Below are 23,774 nucleotides of genomic sequence, written 5' to 3' on the forward strand. Positions count from 1 at the left end.
TACCCAAAATCAAAAACTAGAATTACCCAAAAAAAAAAACACAGGATATGGTAATAACTAACCTAATATAAAAATTGATTTCATTAAAAAAAAGGAATATTGTGATGTTTACATATAACTTTGTAATTTTTTTTAAATAAAATTCCTGTTAATAACACTAAAACATAATTGTGACACACAAAACAAAACTTATGAGTTTTGTTATATCACTTCCTAGTAGATAGCCCCATGTAGCAGAAGACAATTGCTTGTGTGGATGACCATTTTTCTATTTTTTATCTAAATTTAAATATTAAAACCTTTTAATAATAAGCTAGGAATTATGTATATAAGTAAAATAAATTTGATTTATTATTTAAGATGTACCAAAAGTATGAAATACATTAGTTTTATTTAAAACATTAGTTTTATTGCACAATTTATGAGACTAGATAATTATATTCGTACAATAAAGCGAATTTTGTGGTAAGTAATAGTTTGTTCCAGACAATATTTAAAGAATGAAATATTTTAAGGTGACTTGAAGCTTTATGTTGAAAATAAAATATGATATTATAACATACAGACAGAAATTGTGATAAATGATTAACAAGGCATAGATTCAGATTATTAAGAAATTACAGATCTTTATTTTTTAGATTTATTCACAAAGTAATACTTTTCAAGAAAGATCAACGGAGAAATTTCAGCGATTGTCAAAAAAAATATATATAATTTTTTTATACTGTGATGGTCATTAAATTTAAAAATATCCACATTCCTTTCATTGCAATTTAAAATTATATTTAGGGTATATTTTCAAAAAAAAAAAACAAGTTTTCTTCTGATTTTAAATTTCAGTAAAAAATGTTAAGTCTATTGAACGAACAGGTTTAAGTTAGTTTTTAAATTAAATGTAATAAAATACTGAATTTGTAAGAGAAGTAAAAATCTCACTTAATTTATAATTGTTTTATTCATTGATAACTTTTGACAGATATTTGGTTTTTACCTAAAACGTTACGAAGATTTTGTCTGTGCTCTGACAATTTGATTCCATCCCCATATCTGGGAATAAACTAGATTTTCAGGAATTACAAATACAAAATAATAATAATAAAGATATGAAAAAACGAAGTTATTAAAAGGATATATAACAATTTCACGATTCTAAACGCCGATTATGTTTTGTCATTTTTAAAAACTTTAAGATTCATATTTTTCTGCTATTTTTGTTGTTTCTAAATAAACAGAATGGATAATACCGCTTCTGCGATTCAAACCCTTGAAGCAGCGGCGCAAATGTTAATGGTTAGTTTTATTGAAGATTTAATGAATTAAATCCTTTTAATTTCACATTGGGATAATATATTTTCTTGTTTAGGCGCCGCCAAATTTAGTAACTTCTGAGCAACGGCATCAAGCAGAAAGTGTGTTTCTAGAATTTCGAAGTACCAAAAACCCATATCAACTGTGCAGAGAGATTCTTGAAAAGTCTAGTTCAGATTATGTGTTATTTGAAGCAGCTGGTCTTATAAAAACAGCACTTATAAGAGAGTGGAATTTACTCTCTGATAGTGATATATCTTCCTTGAGGGAATATTTATTAAGCTATTTGCTAAGAAATGAAAGTCCTCCATTCTTAAAAGAGAAGTTGTTACAGGTAAAGGTTTCTTTAAAAAAATAAATTTTCTGCTTGACTAAATGTTAACCTGATTTGCATTCAAACTCAGTTCTACATATGAATCTTACTTTAATAATAATACATATTTTATTTAATTTTCTGCTTACAATAAACTACATACTTCTAAAAAAGTATAAAGTTGACTTATAAAATATTTCTGTTTACTAGACAATTGCAGTTATAATCAAAAGAGGTAGTATAAGTGATGGCGGAAGAGAAAGGAAAGCATTATTGGAAGAGTTGGAAAAAATTATTTTAAGCTCACCTATTAGTCAGCAAAAATTGGCATGCTCTTTGATATTAGCCATCATGCAGGAATATGCTATCACTGTAAAATCAGCTGATGTTGGATTAATATGGGAAGTCCATTTTAGATTAAAGAAATCATTTGAAGCTCTAGATTTAAAGAGGATATTTAGGTTTACTGTTGGTGTTTTAGAACAAATAGTACGTTCTGGACACCGTCCGGAGGGTGATCAGGCATTGCTCACAAAACAATTACTGACCATTGTTGAAACTGTATTGTGCTGGAGTCATGTCTCACCTTTGTTATCAAAAAGACTTATCGGTGCTTTTGAGGCAATATATGAAAGTGATACTGCACCAGCTCTCCGTTTAAGCTTAAATTGGAAAGACACAATAATGCAACCGGAACTGTTGGCATTATTCTTTGAAATTCACATGTATGTACGAACTAATCCTGAACTAGCAAATCCTTCACTGACTTGTTTAGTTCAATTAGCAAGTTTGAGTGGGGTTGTTGTTTCTGCTAGCAATCTAAAACAACAGTATTTAGAGAATTATGTCAATAGTTTTATGAGAATGCTAGCTTTCATTCAACCTTTTGACAGAGAAATGCTTGGTATATCTGATATTTATCGGCGATTAGTGCAATTTTTTACACCTTCAATGATTGCTTCAACACCGCCAGCTTTTCTACAGAATCTAACAAATTATACTTGCCATTGTATAAGGGGAGCAGTGATGGAGGAAAGTGTAAGTATTTTTATCTATTGTTGGTGTTTTGTTCATTCATAGAGGAATTAATTCAACGAAGCAATCTGAATCTCCTTAAATTCCATTAAAATTATTTTAGGTGAATGATGATACAGTATGGAGAGAGTCACTCAACAAGTTTTTGCATACATGGAGTTCAATAGCTCATGATTTAGATGGTTTCACTGATGAAACACTCATGAATCCATGTATTGAAATATTTAACACATATTTACAATGTCGATTAGCACCACCAGACGGGACAAGGTAGTTAGAAAACATATCTGTATATTACAATAATAAAATTGTTGGTTACCAGAAGATTACAAATAAGAATTTCCTATTCAAGGTATATATGTAATATAACCTCCTTGTGCATAAATTATTCTTTCAGAGGTGCAGAAAATGACAACACTGTGGAAGATATTAAAGATGATATTGAGGAGGATGAAAGACAATTACACAGTAATGTTCTTCTTACTATTGGGGCTATTGCTCGCAAGGCACCTGCCCATTGCTGTCACATATTATTTACTTTGCTCCAAGACAGGAGTAAGAGGTATTTATAATAACAGTATATAATTGTTCATTGTTTAACATATTTTTAAATAATTATCAGGTATTTAGATTTTTCACTGAGTCTATAGATTGTTCCTATGTTAATCATTTTGTGAAACAACAGATTCTAATTGGATTTATTTTTTCCTGTACGAAAGCACAACAAAATTTGTAGTATTCATTGCAAATAAAAAAGGTTTTAATGATCTCTAGAAATAAACTCGATATATGCAATTACCGCTGCTATGTTTAAAGTTAGTTAATAATTCTTAGGCTAGAGAGTCAACTTCAGATGATGCATATGGGGAAACTGCCAATAGTCAGTGGAGGGGAACAGCTAGTTACACTCTTTGAAGATCTTCACTGGATTCTAATGATAACAGGTGTGTGTTGGCTAACAATTCAGTCATAATTATTAAATGAAATTAATTTTTATGATATAACACAGACCTCCCAGACAAATTATATAAAACATGAGGAGAAATATATAATAAAAAACATATGTTTATAAAACAATTATATAAAAGTAATTTACAAGGAAGTCATAATAATAAAAGAAGTCAAGGTTGAAATGAAGGAATTACAACCTTTTTTTAAATAGAATATCTTACAATAGATAGAATACATTGCTCATAATTCTAGACAGAAAAAATTGTGGAATAATTTTATTTAACTTATGTATTAAACATGTAATATCTTGCTTTTTATATGGTAATATAATAATAACAGTTACTACTGAGACATCTGCCAGGTCACTTCAACATGTTACCTATCACCCAGATCTTGTTCAATGATACAATGTCTTTGCAAGTATCTTTTTGGATAGTTTTTAATAAGTATGTATAATTTATATGCAAGGCAATATATAAATATTTTATATGTACTAGTCTTTGTTCGCGACTTCGCCAATCAAAATTATGGCTGTATAGCTGATCTGGCGAATCGAACGAAACGAAAAGTATCGTATGTTCGTCTCTTGATTCTAAGCTACCTACCCACCAATTTTTAGTCAAATCCTGAGTCTTTCTTGAATTATAAATATTGTAACTAACACGACATTTGTTTATATATATATAACATAAGTTAGGTATAATTTTGATTTATTTTAGGCCATTTCCTAGCAGTTGATTGTACTGAGGGTGAAACAGTAATGATACCCTCAGAAATAGTTCAATACAGCATCTCTCAAAATGCCAATATTGAAGCATCTCTGAGATTCCTAGTTGGAGAAAGCACGAGTACTGAAAACGTGGATCCTATATTGAAGTAAGTAATACTTGTAAATTTTCCTATTACTACACCACTGACGATATTTATTTATTCATAAACAATAGTATCTAACAATAGTCTAATCTCTCAGAGGAAATGTGATTTGAATCTATGTTCCATTGTTAAACATTTTTAAGTCCCAAGCGTTTTATTATTGTAATAATTCATATATAAATATTTACCAGTGTCATGTAAATCTCATGGGACTTATCTTAGATAATAGATCGTAGAACCAATGGTTTTAAGAAGATAAAAATTCATTTGAATGCATAATGTATGCTTTATGATACCCATCACACCAATAAGGGTATTTGTTTCCTTATTTACACTTATGTTTTATTCAAGAAGTCTATGACTCTTTATATGAGTTAAAAATTATATCTGATGTATAACCTGATAATACTACAATGACGGCATACTCTCAACAAAACCAGTGAAAACGGGATTTATGAAGTCTTAAAAAAAATTGTACAACCCAAATTCTTACTATTTACTTATAATACATATGAACTGTGTAAGTTTTTTTCTTTGATCAGTTAAAGCTCTGAAAAAGTCGTTATTTTTTTAACATAAAGATTTTATTCAATTACTAGATCGCCTAGATTTTCTAAATAACTGAGGTGAGAAAGGTTTTCACCTTGATTGTTTTTTAATATTTAATTAATTTTTATTGGTCCTGAGAGATTTATTGGCTATATTGATGTTATCCTAATATTGTAAGGTGCTTGCTAAATTTGGAATAATTTTATTCGTCCAATCAGATTGATCGGAGAGATCCTCCGCATCAGTTCGTGGGAATGTATGGCGTTAGAGGCGGGTCTGGCCGTAGTGTTTAGCCCAGAGCTATCAGCCACTTTGTCATGGCTACTCAAAATATGGGCCAATTCGTACCTCGTACCACAGCCTTCGCATTACTCAGAGGTGAGAACTCAAAATGTATCCAACGAAACGAGATAAATTTTGTAAACATTATGCTTATACTAAACTCCCATTTATTAAACACTAGTGGTAATTTTTTAAGTGTTAAATTACATGTAATACTTAGTGTCAAGTACTGAGAATAGAGATAGAGAGAGATTAATGGAGGGAAGAAGGGAAAACTATTTTAAATAAGTAATTTTTTTTAAATATATTATAATGAACATTAATAAATAATTTAAACGTATACATTCAGATATTCGTTCAAATATAACGAGCATGAATGCCAATTAAAATTTATTGAATAGAACGTAAATTTAATCGTACATTATACAGAATAACATCTTAAAGATGCACTAGAGATTATTACAGCGATTTACATCTCATTACAATGACGTGTTAAGATTTAAAATATTCATATTATATTTATAGCCTCTTGCTAAATATGACACAAAATTGCTTAAGAGATCGTCGACAAGAACACCATTGAACATTAAAAGCTACACGTGGAATGTTTGAATTTAGGTTATCAAAACAATGTGTCAGTAATTTATATATAAGTGTTCGATCTTAACAATTAAAATAGTTTTCCTTTTCTGTAAAAAGTATTGTATGTATGTAGGTTTGAACCCTTGGTAAATAAAATGATAATGTTATTTGTTTGCCGAATTTATTTATTTTTATTATCCAACATTTTTATCGCTAAAGCTGTATTATATTTTAATCTAATTTTTCTCTTTAAGTTCAATATTTTTGCTTATTAAAAATACTACTTAATATAAATCTCTAAACAATATTTTTTATAGTTACAGAATATTGCTTCATAATTACTCTTCCTTACGTTTAATACATAATAAATTTTATTTTAATTAATATTTTTATGTCCATCCTGTTGCATTTCTGGTTTTTATGAAATGAAACCTTTCAAAGAAAACATAAAAAAATAAGTATAAGATCTAAATAAACAAACAAATATAAAAAAAATCTAATATTACGTTGAAAAAGTATTTTTTATTTCCTTTAATATAAATATCATAAAACCTGTGATATAATATTACAGTGAAATTTCTGAACGCATTAAACAATAAGATATGTATGGCGGGCGAAAAATCTAAAAATAGGTCGTTGTGATCTATTTAAATAAATATAATATTATTAATGAATGTAATTTGTCAGATTCTAGAGGTAGCATTCGGTCGTGGGTCGCGTGGCGTGTCGTGGGCGGTGTCGCTAGTGTCGCGACGGGCGGCCGCGACACTGAGACATCTGGCGGCCCAGCCTACGGCGGCCAAACACGCACTGTTACTACTAGCGACCCTCGCACATTCACATCATAAGTATGACTTCTATTGAGTCCTAGATCCTAGCAACGTAATCATCATTATAGTTCGGCCGCTCGGAGTTTGCTTTTCTGACAGGTTTTTATATTATTGGTGATGTAGCTTCAATCTGGGGGATTAACGGCAATCTTTTAAATATCTTTTGTTTACTTTAATAATGAATGATAATATTATAAAATGGAATAATTATGCCAATATTCAAGAAAAACGTATTAATTTTAAATTTAGATTAAAAAATAATTAAAAGTTGGTTTATTACATATTCTAATTGAACTGTGCTCTTTCTAGGTTATGTGAACAAATATTGAGGCATTTGTAGTAAAATATTTTTGCAATCTCAATATTATAATAATAAATTAATAATTTTATTTATCGTACAATCCAACAGTCACGACATCTAGTATCACGTGACGAAATGACAGTTGCCAGAAACGCATACTAAAAGCGGCCGGACTATAGCAATGATTAAAAGCCTCCCGGTGACGCTGTCAAAGTCATTGCCCATTAGGGCTAACAGCTACAGTCAAATCGAAAAAAACATGATTAAAATTAACAAGATGTGGTATCGAGAACAAAAGAATTCAGAATACTTACCACAAGTCTGCATCATCCAACTAAATACTGAGACTTTCCAGTTTATCATTACTACACCTATGATGATATTATCGTACACAAATGATTTGTGAGTGGAATATGTTATCTGTCTATAGTCACTTTAACCGTGCACGTCCGTGGTAAGGCTACTGATTAACAAAAAAATAAAAATATTATGTTAATCTTGTGTATCTTAACATTGTGATCTAACATCATATATCCAATATAAAAAAAAAATTAAAAAATCTGTATTGTAAATATAATATTATTATCAATTGCTATATTATTTTTAATCATTTATGGGTTTGATGTGAATGATATGACTTAACTCTATATAACATCCATATGACATTGCCATTGTTCCAGGGAGAGCCCCCTGGCTAGTTGTGAGGAGTTTCTGTCTCTGGTGGCGTGGGAAGCAGCTGGGAGTAATCTTCCCGGGGAACTAAGGCGAGAGCTGCACAGGGCGTTTGCTATAGCTGCTACTTATGCTGAAGGTAGGATTTGCATTTACATAGAATAAGGTATATGAATATTCTAAATCATGATTTTACATACGTATATTAGTGTGGGGAAAAAGAATTTGTGTCAACAGACACAAATTTTTTTTGCAAATATGCATGTGTGTAGTTTTAAGGAATAATGTGTATGTGTGTGTGTGTGTGTGCAGTAAAGAAATGTTATGTCTGATAGCTCATGGATAAACCCATAAGTTGTTATAAGACTGTTTATCTTTAAGAATATTTATACATAAGTATAATAATAGCGTATTTTTACTTTCACACATTTTGACAAATTATAAAAATAAACCTATAAATTAAGATTGCTTTTTTTTGTAAAATCTCACAGGGGAAGTCCGTAATCGTCTTTTGGGCAGCACCGTGGCCCTTCAGGATAAATTACTGAATATTCTGAACACTGAGAGTGACACGGAACCAGTTAGAAATATGCTGGCGGATACTCTCGATTGCTTTATAGGCGTCACTGAAGGCGTACTTGAGGTAGGTCTCGAGTAAAATGCTCTAAATACTATAAATGAACATTTGTATAGAGTTTAGTGCATTTAAATGCGGTTCAAAAACTTCCTATTTGATTATAATTGTATTTTTTTTATTTAAAAACATTTTTAAAACACGATTCTTTTTCGTGGACTGGGTAGGATGTAAGATTGCGTCTATAACTTTATATCCTACGATAGTTTATTTTATAACCGTTCATTATCTAAATATAGATCCTCCGTGTTTAATATAACTAATTATTATTACATAATTATTTTTTAAAGTTAGAAATAATATTTTCCAGGTCGGCACAATGGACGAGCAGTTTATAATGCTGATGGGTGCCCTTGACAAGGTCCCCGGTATAGTTTTCCGATACCACAACTACCCGGGCGTGGTTCTGCCCGCACTCACACTATTGGCGAGATCAGCCAAGAGAATGCTGCACTCGGTACAACCTCAGAACGTCAACAAGTACGGATATCATATACATTGTACAAGTGCATGCTATCCAGTTAATAGCGATAATATTTAATAACAAACATTTGCCTCGCACCATACAGATGTCAGTGGGTTGTCGTTTGTGATTCCATATTTTTTTGTTTTATTCGATATCGAATTTAAAAAAGTGTTAAATTAAATGTGTGTGTGAGTTTAAATATGATTTATATAATATTTTTTAAATTGTCTTAATAGATATTTATTAATACAATTACGTCGTGACTTAAATTTGATATATACCGTCATTTCCTTTTCATGGCCATCGTGGTATTAAATTATATTTATTATAAGACTTTTATTGTAAAAAGCAATATAGACATTTTATGAAAAATAAATTTCTGCTTATCGTTACATTGCGTTACGCGTTACATTACGAAGCGGTTTACCCTCCTATAAAAACTTGTGAGTTACAAAAAACAGGTGCAATTACATTAATTTATTTACAGATTTCTTGAAGTCTGTAACGCCACGTTTGAAGTATACACGAGGTGGAATTCTGGTAAAATATCAAGCATCCCGCAGGATGCAGAGGAAGAAGCGTATGAGGTAATATTTTTTACATAACATTTATAGGATTTATTACTGAATAAATCCTATAATATACTATATATACTAAATCAATACTGATTGAGAAGCAGTAATTTGGTTACAAAATTAAAAAAAAAAGTTTTGGAGTAAAACTTCTAATTCGACTTCCAACAAGGTTGCGTTAAAGGTTCAACGCTCCTAGGGTAAGGAAATAGAAAGATTCGGAGCGAGAGTAAATGGGGGGGTGAATTGTGAGCAATGTTTATAAAGTTTATGTTAAAGAAGCAATATGAGTTCATTGAAAATTGAGTTCTACCAATTCCTTTTTTCGTTTCCACATTACCTAGTTTCACTTTATCTGCGCGAAGGGACTCCATGAAGTTTTTTTTTTGTAATATTTTGTATATATGTCAAATACAAGGGAAAAGTTTATTTAGTTATGGATCATAAACCTAATCTTATACAACTATCCCTTGCCTACCCTCAGCCTATCCTAGTATTGGCATGACATTGGAAGCGCTAGTTTAACAACTGAGATGATTCGCTAGATGTTTTCGCACCCTACGAGTAATTTTTGCTTGTCACATGATTCTCCCATCTGAATAGACCCTATTTAAAATCTTTTTATTTAAATACAATGTTTCAATTTATAGCACTATTGCTCCTATTACTGTATAATATGCTCTAAAAGAGTCTAAGGCTTACAACAGAGTAAAATTAAATCTTCGAAGCACTACGTGGAACATCATTGGCATCGTTAGTATAGTAAAATCAAGAACTGTTTCTATTTTCTCCGATTTCTTTCAAACTCTTCCTAGTTCTGATGGTCGGCTGTTCCAAATCCATGTAAGGTTTAAAAACTCGTAGACTATGCACGTATATAGATTTCTTTCGTGATTTTCTGACGTCAGTATATTGAGGTTTGTGAAGAATTGAAGTTCAAGTTCACAGGAATTTTGAAATAATTTGAAAACCAAAACTTTCAGTAGATTAAAAATATTTCATATGTCTAAGATTCATCTGGCTGATATATTTCCTGCTTCGATCATCTCAAGTCAATCTTAATACTTTACATTTATGAGACAAAAGACTAATCGCGACACTAGTTTGTTATTACTATGAAAAATTTAAAAAAATCCAAGCTTACTAGGGCATCGCTATTAGGGATATCGATACAATTGTAAAGAATGTAATTGCGTCCGGACGGACACAAAAAGAACTTTTTGCGATTTTGGTCTCACGAAATGACAAATTCCCTAATTTTTATGTATTAATAATATATTTTGCTTTGAAATTTAGTTCAGATTTTTCATCGATGAATTCTACATAATTTTCCTCTTTTATAGGATATTTGCGCTCTGATGGAAGTCATTAGTAGTATATCTCGTTGTGGCGGCGGCGGGTCCTGGGGTGGCTCGTGTGCGAGAGGCCTGCGTCTTATACTGCCGATGTTGGCACCACCACTACTGGCAATGCCCACACTGGCACATAAGGCGTATCGGATGCTAAGAGATCTTGACCACGCTGATCAGGTACACGGAATATAATTTGTCCAAAGAAATTTTGTTCACTCGTTTCTTTGTTATTAATCCAAAAAATATTATAACAGTGGTAAGATATGTGTTATAAAGTAATAGATATAGTTATAAAATAGACAATCGTTTGGAAACTTGGAAAAAAAACTCTTTAAACAATTTAACAAATGTAAAACAAAAATAATATGACACTATATTTTCAGTTGACTAATCTTACAATCGAGGACTTCAACATGGTGATAGCGGCTCTACGGGTGGGTCTCACTGCCGTCTCATGCGATGTTTCAACACTATGCTGCGATACAATCGTAGGACTGTCCAACAGAGTACGAACCCTCGGCGACGACAACCCGTACGCCATCTCATTATTATCGCTAGCGGAATTACTATTAATGCTGATTATAAAGATGGAAATACCACCCGACTCCATACCGGCGGCTGGCGCGGCTATATATGCGTTGACTTGTGTGAAACCGGCTTTACTAGAAGGACTCGCCAGACAGCTGATCGAGGCGTTTGCGGTCAACGACCCCGCCAACGTTCCTAGATTAGAAGAATCCTTCGGTGTACTCACTAACGGAGTGCTCTTTGACGGCTTGAGAACACACAAGCTGCGATTTCAAGACAACTTCGATAAATTCTTAGCTAGTGTACACGGTTTTCTTATTGTTAAGTAATTATTTTTTTCTTCTATATATAAGGATCTATTTAATGTATTTCGACTAGTCACTTGACCGCGGAGGTTCCTCGGCGGTAGACTTGTTAACGTTGTAAATTAAATGTATGATTGACTTGAATGCTGTCTTATGATAAGCGAGCGATATGTCCTTCCATGGGGCTGTGGTATAGAATTAAATATATATTAATAAATGTTTATGTATTTGACGAACAATGTCCACACTTTAAGCTAAATTTAACAATTCGTTTCTTGTATCGTGATGTGGCCTATATTGATCAGGGTGCGTGTGACTTGAAATGAATATCCTTATGATATTATTCTATCCTCTTAAAATTATAAGCGTCTATTGAGAATTTGGGATATTCACAACGAAATTTTGAAAGAATATATCTATATAAGTCTTTAAGGTAGTGAAGGCGAATGTACTTTTTTTTATTATTAAAGTACTTTTTTCATAAATAAAATACACTATGTAGTTAGAAAATTGTAATTAAATCGTTTCATGCAACATGAAATGTTTCCGACATGTGCAACAAAACGAGTAAGTTTCTTGAAATATCCGTAAATTATAAATGACTTTTTACTATTAGATAAAATAGTTTCATCAAATAATTCTCTTATGCCATTGCATTCTGTTTAATTGATTTGTAACACTCAAATATGTATAGCGATTGGAAAACACGGTAGCTTCCTGATCGGATCACGTCAGTGTTTTCATTATGACATGCATTTTCTTCTGAAACAATTCAATACTCCGTTAAAGTATGTAAAATAAAGTTCTAGTAAATAAGTAAGCAAAAATTTTCAGCGTCTAAATCACGAAAAGTACCTATCTATGCATAAATTTTTTATTTGGTAATATTAATATTTTTCAAAATTTATTTGACTTTGATATGACTACACCCTAATATAGGAATAAGTAATGTTTTTATATTTTTGATTTTTTTACCACGACACGAGTAAGCTATAATAAGTATTATAGTTCATTTAATCTTATTTGTGATGATTAAAATGCCTTTAGATTTTTTCATACTTTCATTAAACTATGAAAATTTTGGTTAGGATATTTTAATTTATATGTAAATAAATATTTATAAAAAATACTTTTATAGCTGTCAGAATGTCGCATCAGCTAATTTATAATGTAGAAATTCGATAACTCCTTTAAAAGTATGTTTCCATTTAAAATATTTTGTAAATATTATAAAATAAAATGTTTTTTTCCGCAGAGACATTGAAATTTCAGAATCTTATTAAAATGTACAAATTTTTTATTCTATCCATTGTTTTATTTCAAGCGATTTTTTTAGTTTGTTACAAATACCTACACAACACAGCCTTAGAAAGAAGCAAGGCATTTTGAAAATTCCTTAAGGCGCACACGATAATAGTTCCGATTTTGATCGATAACTGTCGATTAAATATCTGCATTCGGAATAACGGAATTCGCATGCGTTATTGTATGCGGGCTCTTGAAGACGATAAATATGGCATGCGTTACAGAAATCTAATATATGAAAATGCGATCAATAAATAACTACATGATTCGTTGTGCTCCATAAGGTACGATCAAAAAGTGTAATTTGACTTGTAAGTGTTAAAGCCAATAGTATTCGCTCTACGGTTGTATTGATTTAAGCATTCAGCAAACTGAAAAAAGACCCAAAGTGGGTCAAAGACCCTCGTTCTTTTTTTCCAACCAAAGTTTCTTAACCGGTTAGGAGAAAATATTTTTTTTAGCGGATTGATAATTAGAGATGTCAGGGGAAAATTTTTTTTTCTTTTCTATAGCCAATAAGGTGAGTACACTTTAATTTTCAGGGCCATCTACCAATATACCAAATACTATATTTCCTTCATATTACAGATAGTGACTGTGTGGTACCCTCCAGAGTGATTTTGGCGGCGTGATTGCAAACAGCGTAGTATCAGCGTTTTCATAAAAAACATAAAATGTCAATAAGATTGATAATCATTTGCACTAGCTATTTGGATCTGAAATCCGGAGATGATCGTGTTATGTTAGACGACTTTCGATCTTATTGACATTTTACATTTGATTTCGTTTTTTAATGTATATTATTTAAAAACAAGATTAAACGAGTTTTATGAGAATCATAATATCAAATCATTTTACAAGATTATTCGAGTGATTATGTACACTAAATATGTACATATTATAATTGTTTTTGATATATGTACTGGAAATGAATCGGAAATAAAAAAATCAATGTATGCATACCGATAGCTTCATTAATTTTTTCTACCAATATTATGTAATGTAAATCACGAAAAAGCATAGTGTTTACGAGGAATTTCATAAAAGCTGCACAGACAACACAAAAAGTTTGCTAAACGTAAACAACTCTTTGTTGTCAACAATGACATTCGATCAGTAAGACAAATATTTTCCTACTTAAATAATCACTAATTTCCTGTTTGTTTTATTTTTCATAAACCTGTGTGCAACTTCAAATCATAGTTATGAGTGTATCAGACCAAAGTCCATCATTTAATTCCTCCCAGTCGATTACCTACGACAACAATATGGAAACGAGTAATACACGACTGTACATTAAGGAAATGCTGAAGTCTAAGATATTTTTGGGGCGCTATCTTGAAAGACGGCTTATTGACGAAAGCATCGGCTACCGAGATGTTGTTCTTGTGAGTGCAGCTGAGGTAGAATTAAAAAGACAACTGCTAGAGGTCAGACAAATGCTTCTATCCGCATATCCAAGCAATCATTGGATCGGCATTGCTGAATCTGAAACCTTAGGATATCCTTCCGGTGTGTGTCTATTAACAGAAATAGATAACGAGCCACTTGGACCTTTTTGGTTTCAAATTAGAAATATAAAATTTCGGGTTTCAGAAATTATTGTTACTCTAATCTGTCTTAGGCACATCACAGATAGCTATTTAGAAATTGAACCAATATTAACAGGAGGACATGAAAAACCACTATCGAAAATATTAAATACACCTACTGCTATTAGTGAATCTAATCTGAACGAAACCTTTAGTGAAGTAATAATTAATGTTAAAAATGCCTTTACTTTGACTAATGTGAAAGAATTGCTAGCATTTATCTTTGCTCTCATTGTTGCTACATTTACTGGGGGTACTGCATTTATTAATTTTCTTGGTAACTTTATATTAGCATTTATTAGAGAAACATCTATATTGATCAAGAATTCAACCCCCATGTTTCTAGGCTTCTTAGATTTTCTAAGCAAAATTGTTGGTGGTTTCTATATTCTTGTGGCTATGTTTTTCAAGCCCAATAATCCAAAACCACTTAAAAGTAGAAGGAGCATCGCTTATTATAATTCACAACCACAAAACTGTGACTACAGAGATACTTTTTAATTATAAGATTTTGATCTCATTTTTATGTAATTGCATTTGCAAAACCCGCTATTTATATTAATCATTATTAACCGATTTTATATTCTCACAGAACAAATACATACCCATTTTAATTATATTATTGTAAACAAAGGGAAAATAAATTATTTTATATTATTTGGGATGTGTAAAGTTTTGGAATATGTTGAATATTTATTGTTGTTACTTAAATGGTAAGGTTTTTTAATATTTATAAATGATAAGTGTTTAATGATCTTCAAACACTCATGTTATTTTAAGATTTATTTAATACCATAAATAAATAACCTGTTGTTAAAACTGTGACTTATTTTTCCAAAGGCACTATGATTACCGTATTCTTGGTTCTGAAATTAAATTAATTCTTATCATATGGAGTAAAGCATATTTCTGTTATCAATATTAAAACATAAAACAACTGCAAACTAAATTGCAAACCTCTTGTAAATTTTCTACTTTTATTCAAGGACCTTGTTGGTTCCCACCCTGAAACTAAAAAATAAAATATTTATGCAAATAATCATAAAAATAATATAAAATTGTTAGCTATATTACTTTTTCTTTTGTTTTTGTGTTTATTTGGAGAAATACCAAGACTAGATTTTGCCTTATCACTTTTGATAAGTATCTTTCTAGGAGGTATTTGAATTATTTCATTTTTCATTTCAACTGGCTGAAATATAAATCGTCATCACAATATTATTCATTCGATTTGGTTTAAAAAAATGTTGGTATTATGATGGTACCTCGGTTGATGTGTCAGTAAGAACGATAGCCTTTTTTTTTCATCATCCTGTTGAATAATTTTCTTCACAACAATGTTATTTAGAATATTTGTAATGACAATATTCAATTGACTGTCATCATATTCAACAAGAATGTGTTTCATGAGTGTAAATAGAGCTGGAAGATTCTCCAACAGCTCTTTTTTTCCATAGTCGTAATAACTGTAATCTTTTAATGTATCAAGGTTCATCAGGACTTCATCTCTAATCATGTATTGGCGATATTGCATTAAATCACATATAGTTCTTTTACCTATACCTGAAAATTTGAATAAAAATGATAAATTTTTCTATGATTTCTCTAGTACAAGCTTTACAAATTCTTTTACCTACTTCTCAAGAAAGTGAGGTATCCCCATTTTTAAAAGATTTAATAAGTGTAAACTGGTGTAATCTTTGGTCGTCTTATTTTATTTGTTTTTGCTTGAATCAGACTATTATTGTACAGGCTAAATGTATTTTGTGCTCTGGTAATTAATTTCTTCTGGTCATTACCTTCATATATTGATTTGGTGAAGTATGTTAGAGCCATGTTTTTGATAAATGTTGGTTTTAATAAATTCAATATTGAATTCAATGTATCTAGTGTATCAACTTCTAGTACTGCAGATTTTTTTCTTAAAACCTTTCGTATGTCGTTGGATATTTTTGAACTGTAGTTCAAATATCTTCTGCCTTCCTCTATCTCTGCAAGTTTGTAAACAAAATTTGCTGCAAGATTCTAAAAGAAATAGTGTTTATTATGGTTTGATGTAAAATAAAAAATATTAAGAAGTAATGCAACTTATAGGTACTATAAAAGCTGACCTGCGTGACAAAGTCTCCATAGCCTTTATATTTACATGGCCATGATATACATGTCACAATTATTGAGTGCTCATCAAAAATACTACATATATCTGCATGTGTGCAACCTTGAGATATTTCTACTTTCTCTTTGGGCTTGCAATCTATAAGACCCTTTAAAATTTATATTTATGTTAATAAATGTATAACAGTCAGCAAAAACATTCCTGTTAAATTCTCTATTACTCACTTCATTCAGAAATATAAGGGCATTTTTTGTATAATCACCACCCATGTAAAGGAATTTTTTTAATATCTTCATATTTTTAATAATTTCCCCAATACAACTTGTTGTATATCTTGTAACTTCATTAAATTGTATAATGAAGTCATTATAGGTTGGGTGATTTAAGCAGTGGCACTTTCTAGTTAATCTTTTATATATGGAGCAATCATCAATATCATCCTATACAATAAGTAAGAGATCATTATATTTTTGATCAATAATAAAATATATATAAAATTGGAGCATTAAATCTTACTTCTATAAAAATAGCATCTAGTTGTTTAGTATTTTTTTCCAAATTTCTTAGAGCTGTTGAATCATAAATTTCGGTAGCATTTTGATCCTGTTAACAAAAGTTTACATCCAAAAATAAATAGGTAAAAAATATTATTTTTAACTTACAATACAAAATAAATCAAATTATTACATAGGTACTTGGAATTGGTCTAACTGAATTAGTTATTCTGGAACATGCATTTGAAATATCATATACAATATTTCTTTGATGTGTTTTAGCTTGAATCTCTTCAAGTAAATTTAATAATTGCTTTGTACTATTTTTCAATTTAACAAGCGAGTCCTGTAAGTTATATTATAGGAATAAATTAAAGTACATAAGTTGTTTTAGTTACCTAAAAAAAATTAAATATATATATTGATATTTTATTTTATCATTAATTTATCAACATAATCTTTTTTATAAGCTACGTCTTAATATTAATCTTACCACTTTAATATGACAGAGTGCTTCTGCAGAACTTATACAGTCTTCACAAACATCTGAATTAGACATTGTCTTATTCAAATTATTATTATGATATGGCCTTGTTTAATGTATGATTACAGAAATAAATAAAATAAATTTTTAAACAGAAATTTCATGGATATTAAATTAATTCTCTTCATTGCTTTCATTTTATTGTTTAACCATTTACTGAAAATAAATATAATCGACACATTTTGAATTTTGTGCCAATATTTGGTGTCTTTTTGACAGTTCTGAATTCTCACTAATTGATTCTCATTTCTCCTCAATGACCTTTCAACTTAAGAATGGTGGTTACATTTAAAAACTTTTTAATTTTTTTTACAATAATTGAATTCCGTAAACATATCGTGAATGAGATTAATAAAATTAAAAAATCACTATATCGTGTCAAGTTTAAGGTTTAGCTACTCTGTATGAATAGTTTAAAAATAAAAAAAATTAATGTCTGACAGTAAGTACTAAGTAGCATTGTTTATATGAATCCAAAAAAAAACATAATTTCGGAAATCAAGTTATGAAATATCAATTACTATCAGACACTACCTGTTTACAGTAGCGTATGATAACTCGTTAATTGTTATAAATTTAAATTTCATAAAATTGCCTTAGGGTCTAAAAATGAATACGTTTAAAAATAAAATTAACTATGAAAGCCCTTGTGATTCTGATAACGACTGGACAAATTCGTCAGATGACTCAAAATATTCTGAATCTGAGAGGTACTTATATTTGCAGTTACATGTTAGATTGGATGTATATTATAATGAGTATCAGTAGTTCAGTTCCAGACTGGGATTCCGATATAGCTGAAGACGGAGAACTCATTTACATAAAATCTAAGTCTAACGACGACAATTTAGAGAGTTCGAAGGCACCATTGCTTGAAAATTGTGAAACTTTTAAGTTACGAAGTGACTTTAAAAGGTCTTCAACCAGACGGTCCAAAGGTATGTAAACAAAATGATAGAATTAGTCAGTTTTTTATAAGATGTAAAATAAAATCAAAATTTTATTTGTTTTAGGGAAAATTTTCCGAGTTCTGAAGAGTCGCAAAATTAGGAACAAAAATGCTGGTAATGAAAAGAAAAACGACATAGGGGATAATAATAAATTTATTACTGTGCAGGTGTGATTCAATAAATGTACTTTTGATATACCTAGATATATATTTGCAAAGATTAATTGAAATCTTTTAAATATTTACAGGTCAGCAAGAATATGATATTCAGTAGTGAAAAAAATTGTCAAATAGAAAAAATATTTGGAATTAGTTTAGAAACACATGCTGATGGAAAAACATTAGTTGTGTCTGATTTTTTACCAGAAGCAAAGGCTATATATACATCTAAGGTCAAAACTGGTTATTATTTACAAAAAATCAATGGAATTGATGTAACTTCTCACAACATAAATAATGTTCTTCAAAGAGTCAAAGAAGACGTAGACAATCCAAAACTTTTATTTCAAGCTGTAACTCAAGGATTTAATATAGATATTGAAAAACTGCTTCTGACTAAAAATGCTCAAGAAAATTCTCTTACTCAGTTGCTGAGAGACTCGATGTGTTCTATTCTGTATGTATGTGGAAATGATGTTGACTATCAAAGCAATGATGACAATGTCCTCTATTGTTACCCAAGACCATTTAACCAGAACTTTTTATATAATACAAGAGGTGCTTATTTAACACTAAATCATTTGGCACCTAAGTCATTAGGAACTAGCGAACCAGTCCTATCTTCAGTATTACATAAGAATATTTTAATAAATATAGCATATGCTTCACATTACAGTGACTTACTGCTTGTAGCACTACCCAATAATGCTATTGATGTTTTTGCTGCTAAGAGAGTTATTACTGACATCATACGATTGTTAGAATTCTTGTATGGCTCTCTTAAAATATGTTTCACAAGACAAAATAATGTGGATAAATTGGACAGTTTGTTTTCAAGGATATTTATTATTTTATTGTTGGGAAATAAAGACAGTTCTAAAGTTAACAATTACATACATACAGAAGCACATGCTGTATCACTTCCTTTGGAAGTAAAAATCCAAGTAGACGATGCAATTACCGAGTTAGAAGCAGCTGATTATAGGGAATGGGTAGGAAGAAATTTTATTAACTTAATCTTTATCTCTATAATATGTATGAAACTATATTGGTGATTTTTTTTTACAGACAGACAATGTTGAAAACTTCCAACGTTTATACACTGTGATTGGATCCTGCCTATACTATTCTGGTCATCTATTAAGCTCACACTTACAGGATGAAGATTTGAAGGAAATTAATGCATATTTAAAGTTGAATGGCATTCTGAAATTGAGTTCAGAAAAAGATTTGGGGAAACTTGTTATGTGGAAAGAAGTTTTTATAAATGAAAGTAGGAAACAGAATAAAAATGATGGGAATGAATACAGGTTAATTCAAATTCTAATATATATATAGCTTGACATACTCGGTTCATATAAAGTATGGATTTAAAATTGCATATAGTATTTATTTTTTAATCTTGAATATGGCTTAAGCTATAAATGCCAGTAGAATTTGTAAAAAATAAAAGTGTTGGCAATATTAAATATTCCACAGAGTAATGCAGTGTTCTTACAATCAATATTATATTTTAATTTTAAAATTTATATGTTGCAAGGGATCACAATGTATATTACATATTTCTTTAGAATTCCAGATGGCAGATGGTTTATTTTGATTGTGGGAAAAGGTCACTTTATTCTGGCAACACTGATGGAAGCAGGCGGTTGTACTGAGGATGTATGTTACATTCAAATAAATTTTAAGTAACCCATTAAATACAAAATTTATTAAGGTTTCATTTTTTTCTAAACAGAAAACTTATGAGCGCAGGAAATTTATACATTTAAAATAAAAGAAAATAAATAATATTTGATTAAATAATATATGAGTTGATTATATAAATAAAATGATACTAAAAACTTGTAATTTTTAAATTAAAAAGTTTTTAATCATAGGTTTTTTACAAACCCAATTAAGAAGTGCACACAAAGAAAGTGATTTAGAAAATCTAATTCATATATCAATATTAAATATAATTTTGAACATTTTCTATCCAGTTTTCATTCACAATGGGAAAGAAATCAATATCGCCTTAAATCAAATCACATATGTTATTTTACAATAAAAGTAATGTATTTTATTGCGAAAAAACTAATTGAATTTTTAGGCCATAGGGGTGATAACACCTTCCGCTTTTTATGTTGAAGAATGTGAAAGTTGTCTCGAACTTTTGTTTGAAGTTGGATTAGACAAGTATCTGCCATCATGGTTTGCTTCCAACACACAACCACAGGTTGAAATCTGTCCCGAAAATCTTACAAAGCATGGGAAGAGAAATCGTGAAGTAGGATGTATGTAGTGTAATTAATTTGTTCTGTAGTATGCTTTTACTAATTCATGAAATTTTGATTTGCAAAATAAAAAAAGAAAATGTATTTGAATCAAGTTTTAAAACAATTTATATAGGAATATGTATACATGCGCATGTGTCTGATTTCAGCTTCAAAACTGGACTTAAAGCATAGTTTTAAGACCAAAAATATGGAAATAAAACGTAGAAACAATTCAACTGAATTAAAAACGGGTTCAGCAGATAATATACACTCACAAAGTTTGTATGGTCAATGGTATAATACACAGAAGTACAGACATTCCAGTTTAGATGTAACCTATTCGGAAGATTCTGGAAGTTTAAAGAGTAACAGGTAGTACTTTACATATAATGACAATTTTAAATTATATATCATTTAATATAACTTCTTCCCTTTTATTCCATGTCTCATTTTAACTGTTACTTCTAGAAAATTATTAATCTCAATTAAGCCTATTATGGACAGAATGATCTTTTAAACTGTATTATTAATAAATATTATATTTTTATACTTAAGTGAAATAGGCGAGGATCGCGTCATTGGTAGACGAGCTGACAGGGAACAAATGAATCGAAGAGATTCATCAGGTTCAGACTCCGATTGGGACAAACAGGTCTATATAATAATTAGAATTAGAATAGAATTAGAATCTATTTTAAATAAATAAATTTATAAATTACTATGTGATATACCATAATACTAATACATATTTTATACCCTTTAACATCAATTTGGATAGGATAGTAGCAGATCAAGCAATATAGAAATTTCAGATATTCGTAAATCTTTACTCGATGGTCTCAACAACCATATCACAGTTCACAGGTATATGATGTATTTTTTATTAAAATTTTTCTTCTTCTGTACCTATAATATAGGATTTTTACGGTTTTCAGACTAACAGCTGGCGATGAGAATGTTTTATTTCACTTCATAAACTTGGAATCGGAAAAGGGTATATTGATAGCTCCGGTTAGTAATATAGGTGAACAAGCAAATAGCTTACTGTATTCATATATAGTGCAGACATTTAGAAAATCATTTAAGAAAATTCATGATCTACTACAACACAATGTTAGGTGAGTTTGTCTCATATTTTTATATATAATTCATGTAATTCTAATGGTTCATTGAAATTATGATAATTTTGACTTCATTGACCCCTGAAAATTCATGTCTGTGTATTTTTTTTTTATCAAATCATATATTTAAAATTATAATTCTTTAGGATTATGTACAGTAGCCAGTTTATTTAAACTAAAATTATATAGACACTGAAAAGTTTTTTAATGCTATTTACATACAAAAGAGCAGTAATTTTTTTTCTTTTTTTTAAGCCAGTAAAGAGTCTAAATGATAGAATAATATGTATACTCTTAGTGCAATAGTTTGTTTAGATAAGGAAAGTTTTTTTTTTACAGGTTTAAAAAAAGCCAGATACCTACAAATAATCTCAATAAGATTCTTGTTGCAGTAAAAGAGTATGGTATGCTTTTTGATGTACCACATGAAGTGTTAGTTCAGTGTGGTATTAGTAAGAAAAATTGTGGGCCATTCCAATTTTGGGTTGTTGGGTAAGAGCAAAGCAAATAAGAAATAAATTCATTGTTTATAAATATAAAAAATGCAACTCCTTGTTATATCAATTGACACGTCACAGGTTATAATTGTTTCACTGTAACCTGTTGTTTATATGACGTTAGTAATATGCAAGATCATAATACATAATAATATTAAATAACATAATTTAAATTCATTCCTTATTTACTTATTTAACGGCAATAAAGGAAATAATCCAAAAATATTCTATTATAATAATACTCATTGGATATAATAAGGATATAAAATTTAAATATTATAATTGTTTTCAGGCGTGTGTTCAGTGAGCCAGAGCCTCGCGAGCTGTATGTTTGCTATCATGAGTCCATCCCACAAGACCTCACCGACATAGCTTATTTATTATCATACTTAGAATAGATTAATTAAAATAATTTATAAGTGCAAATCAATCCGTCCAATTTTTTACTGTATTAATAAAAAGATTTCTGCCTATTTTTTTATACCTTTTTTATACATTTTACAATGTAATAAATAAATAATGAAGTTTATATTTTGCATATCCTTTCAGTTCTAAAAAAATCCAATAAATATCTTCAGAACGCCTGATTAGTAAGATAATTTAATGTGAATTGAAAAGCAGAAACAATTTTTAATTCTTTTAAATTTAAAATTCATCAATATAATAGATAAAGATATATCTGCATAATAATTTTAATGTAATACAGTTACAATAAAACTTTAAGTGTACATTACAGAAAAAAAAAATATGGTGAGTCAATTTACTTTAATTCCCTTTTAAATAATAGCAGTAGATCAGCATCTTTTATATTCATCAAAATGCCTTCTTTTCCTCCTATTATTTTATAACTGATTATCTTTAGGGGCTTTTACATTAAATATTTTGTGAAAAATAAGAACGAATTAATAAAGAATAAAAGAAACAGGAAACCAAAATATAAAGACGTTTCTACCAACGTAATCAGCTGAATTAATGACCAAGGATTTGCTACCGGAAATTGTTAATTAAATTGAAGTATATCAATATAGAAAAATGACTGATACCTTTTATTTAAAATGAACATTAAAATGATATTTAACATTTTTGTCATGCATACTTTTTATATTTAAGCTATATATTGCCGTTCTTTTTAAAAAAAGTATTTATATATTTTATTAAAAGGAAGCATAGACAATTTATACAATTA

General features: G+C 29.7%; 4 protein-coding genes across 11 annotated transcripts; 3 read left to right on the forward strand and 1 right to left on the reverse strand.

Annotated features, from left to right (window-relative positions):
- The first annotated feature begins 1,004 nt into the window (after positions 1 to 1,004).
- LOC116769446 (exportin-4-like) lies at positions 1,005 to 12,858 on the forward strand. The gene is made up of 15 exons (XM_032660544.2): positions 1,005 to 1,290; positions 1,364 to 1,642; positions 1,832 to 2,659; positions 2,760 to 2,926; positions 3,054 to 3,218; positions 3,491 to 3,600; positions 4,327 to 4,483; positions 5,248 to 5,407; positions 6,581 to 6,741; positions 7,705 to 7,835; positions 8,188 to 8,339; positions 8,641 to 8,810; positions 9,284 to 9,383; positions 10,712 to 10,897; positions 11,104 to 12,858. Exons 1-15 carry the CDS (start codon positions 1,234 to 1,236, stop codon positions 11,575 to 11,577), a joined length of 3,297 nt encoding a protein of 1,098 aa, XP_032516435.2. The 5' UTR covers positions 1,005 to 1,233; the 3' UTR covers positions 11,578 to 12,858.
- A 1,065-nt stretch (positions 12,859 to 13,923) lies between these two features.
- Positions 13,924 to 15,269, forward strand: LOC116769643 (uncharacterized). The gene has a single exon (XM_032660785.2). It carries the CDS (start codon positions 14,064 to 14,066, stop codon positions 14,949 to 14,951), a length of 888 nt encoding a protein of 295 aa, XP_032516676.2. The 5' UTR covers positions 13,924 to 14,063; the 3' UTR covers positions 14,952 to 15,269.
- On the reverse strand, positions 15,221 to 17,866 carry LOC116769644 (uncharacterized). Of its 4 annotated transcripts, XM_061522535.1 has the most exons (10): positions 17,554 to 17,861; positions 17,254 to 17,406; positions 17,083 to 17,169; positions 16,791 to 17,006; positions 16,562 to 16,714; positions 16,250 to 16,475; positions 15,716 to 16,013; positions 15,525 to 15,642; positions 15,408 to 15,461; positions 15,221 to 15,333 (listed from the first exon to the last, which is right to left on the reverse strand). In XM_061522535.1, the coding sequence occupies exons 1-8, from the start codon at positions 17,617 to 17,619 to the stop codon at positions 15,630 to 15,632; spliced, it is 1,212 nt and encodes a 403-aa protein (XP_061378519.1). In that variant the 5' UTR covers positions 17,620 to 17,861; the 3' UTR covers positions 15,221 to 15,333; positions 15,408 to 15,461; positions 15,525 to 15,629. The 4 variants fall into 4 exon arrangements, with proteins under 4 accessions (XP_061378519.1, XP_061378520.1, XP_032516867.2 ...); XM_061522536.1 differs by lacking the exon at positions 17,254 to 17,406 and having other exon boundaries at positions 17,554 to 17,859; XM_032660976.2 differs by lacking the exons at positions 15,221 to 15,333; positions 15,408 to 15,461; positions 15,525 to 15,642 and having other exon boundaries at positions 15,873 to 16,013; positions 16,088 to 16,475; positions 17,554 to 17,863.
- A 56-nt stretch (positions 17,867 to 17,922) lies between these two features.
- Positions 17,923 to 23,117, forward strand: LOC116769622 (protein inturned). Of its 5 annotated transcripts, XM_061522534.1 has the most exons (14): positions 17,923 to 18,046; positions 18,205 to 18,314; positions 18,370 to 18,542; positions 18,618 to 18,721; positions 18,802 to 19,704; positions 19,781 to 20,022; positions 20,284 to 20,374; positions 20,805 to 20,988; positions 21,138 to 21,342; positions 21,526 to 21,622; positions 21,749 to 21,834; positions 21,906 to 22,088; positions 22,431 to 22,583; positions 22,881 to 23,117. In XM_061522534.1, exons 2-14 carry the CDS (start codon positions 18,214 to 18,216, stop codon positions 22,984 to 22,986), a joined length of 2,628 nt encoding a protein of 875 aa, XP_061378518.1. In that variant the 5' UTR covers positions 17,923 to 18,046; positions 18,205 to 18,213; the 3' UTR covers positions 22,987 to 23,117. The 5 variants fall into 5 exon arrangements, 4 of the variants coding, with proteins under 4 accessions (XP_061378518.1, XP_032516650.2, XP_032516651.2 ...); XR_009752839.1 differs by lacking the exon at positions 17,923 to 18,046 and having other exon boundaries at positions 18,053 to 18,314; positions 22,484 to 22,583; XM_032660759.2 differs by lacking the exon at positions 17,923 to 18,046 and having other exon boundaries at positions 18,053 to 18,314.
- The last annotated feature ends 657 nt before the right edge of the window (positions 23,118 to 23,774 follow it).

Source organism: Danaus plexippus, chromosome 14, assembly GCF_018135715.1.
Source record: "Danaus plexippus chromosome 14, MEX_DaPlex, whole genome shotgun sequence".
In the NCBI taxonomy this organism is placed as follows: Eukaryota; Metazoa; Arthropoda; class Insecta; order Lepidoptera; family Nymphalidae; genus Danaus; species Danaus plexippus.

Bases quoted from the DNA above. Each gene is read 5' to 3' on its own strand.
- LOC116769446 (XM_032660544.2), top strand. From the start codon at position 1,234: ATGGATAATACCGCTTCTGCGATTCAAACCCTTGAAGCAGCGGCGCAA. The intron at 2,660-2,759 runs GTAAGTATTTTT...AAATTATTTTAG, and splicing joins GAGCAGTGATGGAGGAAAGT to GTGAATGATGATACAGTATG. The intron at 10,898-11,103 runs GTACACGGAATA...CTATATTTTCAG, and splicing joins ATCTTGACCACGCTGATCAG to TTGACTAATCTTACAATCGA.
- LOC116769644 (XM_061522535.1), bottom strand. From the start codon at position 17,619: ATGTCTAATTCAGATGTTTGTGAAGACTGTATAAGTTCTGCAGAAGCA. The intron at 17,170-17,253 runs GTAATAATTTGA...TTTTGTTAACAG, and splicing joins GACCAATTCCAAGTACCTAT to GATCAAAATGCTACCGAAAT. The intron at 16,715-16,790 runs GTGAGTAATAGA...TAAATTTTAAAG, and splicing joins CCCTTATATTTCTGAATGAA to GGTCTTATAGATTGCAAGCC.
- LOC116769643 (XM_032660785.2), top strand. From the start codon at position 14,064: ATGAGTGTATCAGACCAAAGTCCATCATTTAATTCCTCCCAGTCGATT.
- LOC116769622 (XM_061522534.1), top strand. From the start codon at position 18,214: ATGAATACGTTTAAAAATAAAATTAACTATGAAAGCCCTTGTGATTCT. The intron at 18,315-18,369 runs GTACTTATATTT...AATGAGTATCAG, and splicing joins AAATATTCTGAATCTGAGAG to TAGTTCAGTTCCAGACTGGG. The intron at 22,584-22,880 runs GTAAGAGCAAAG...AATTGTTTTCAG, and splicing joins TTCCAATTTTGGGTTGTTGG to GCGTGTGTTCAGTGAGCCAG.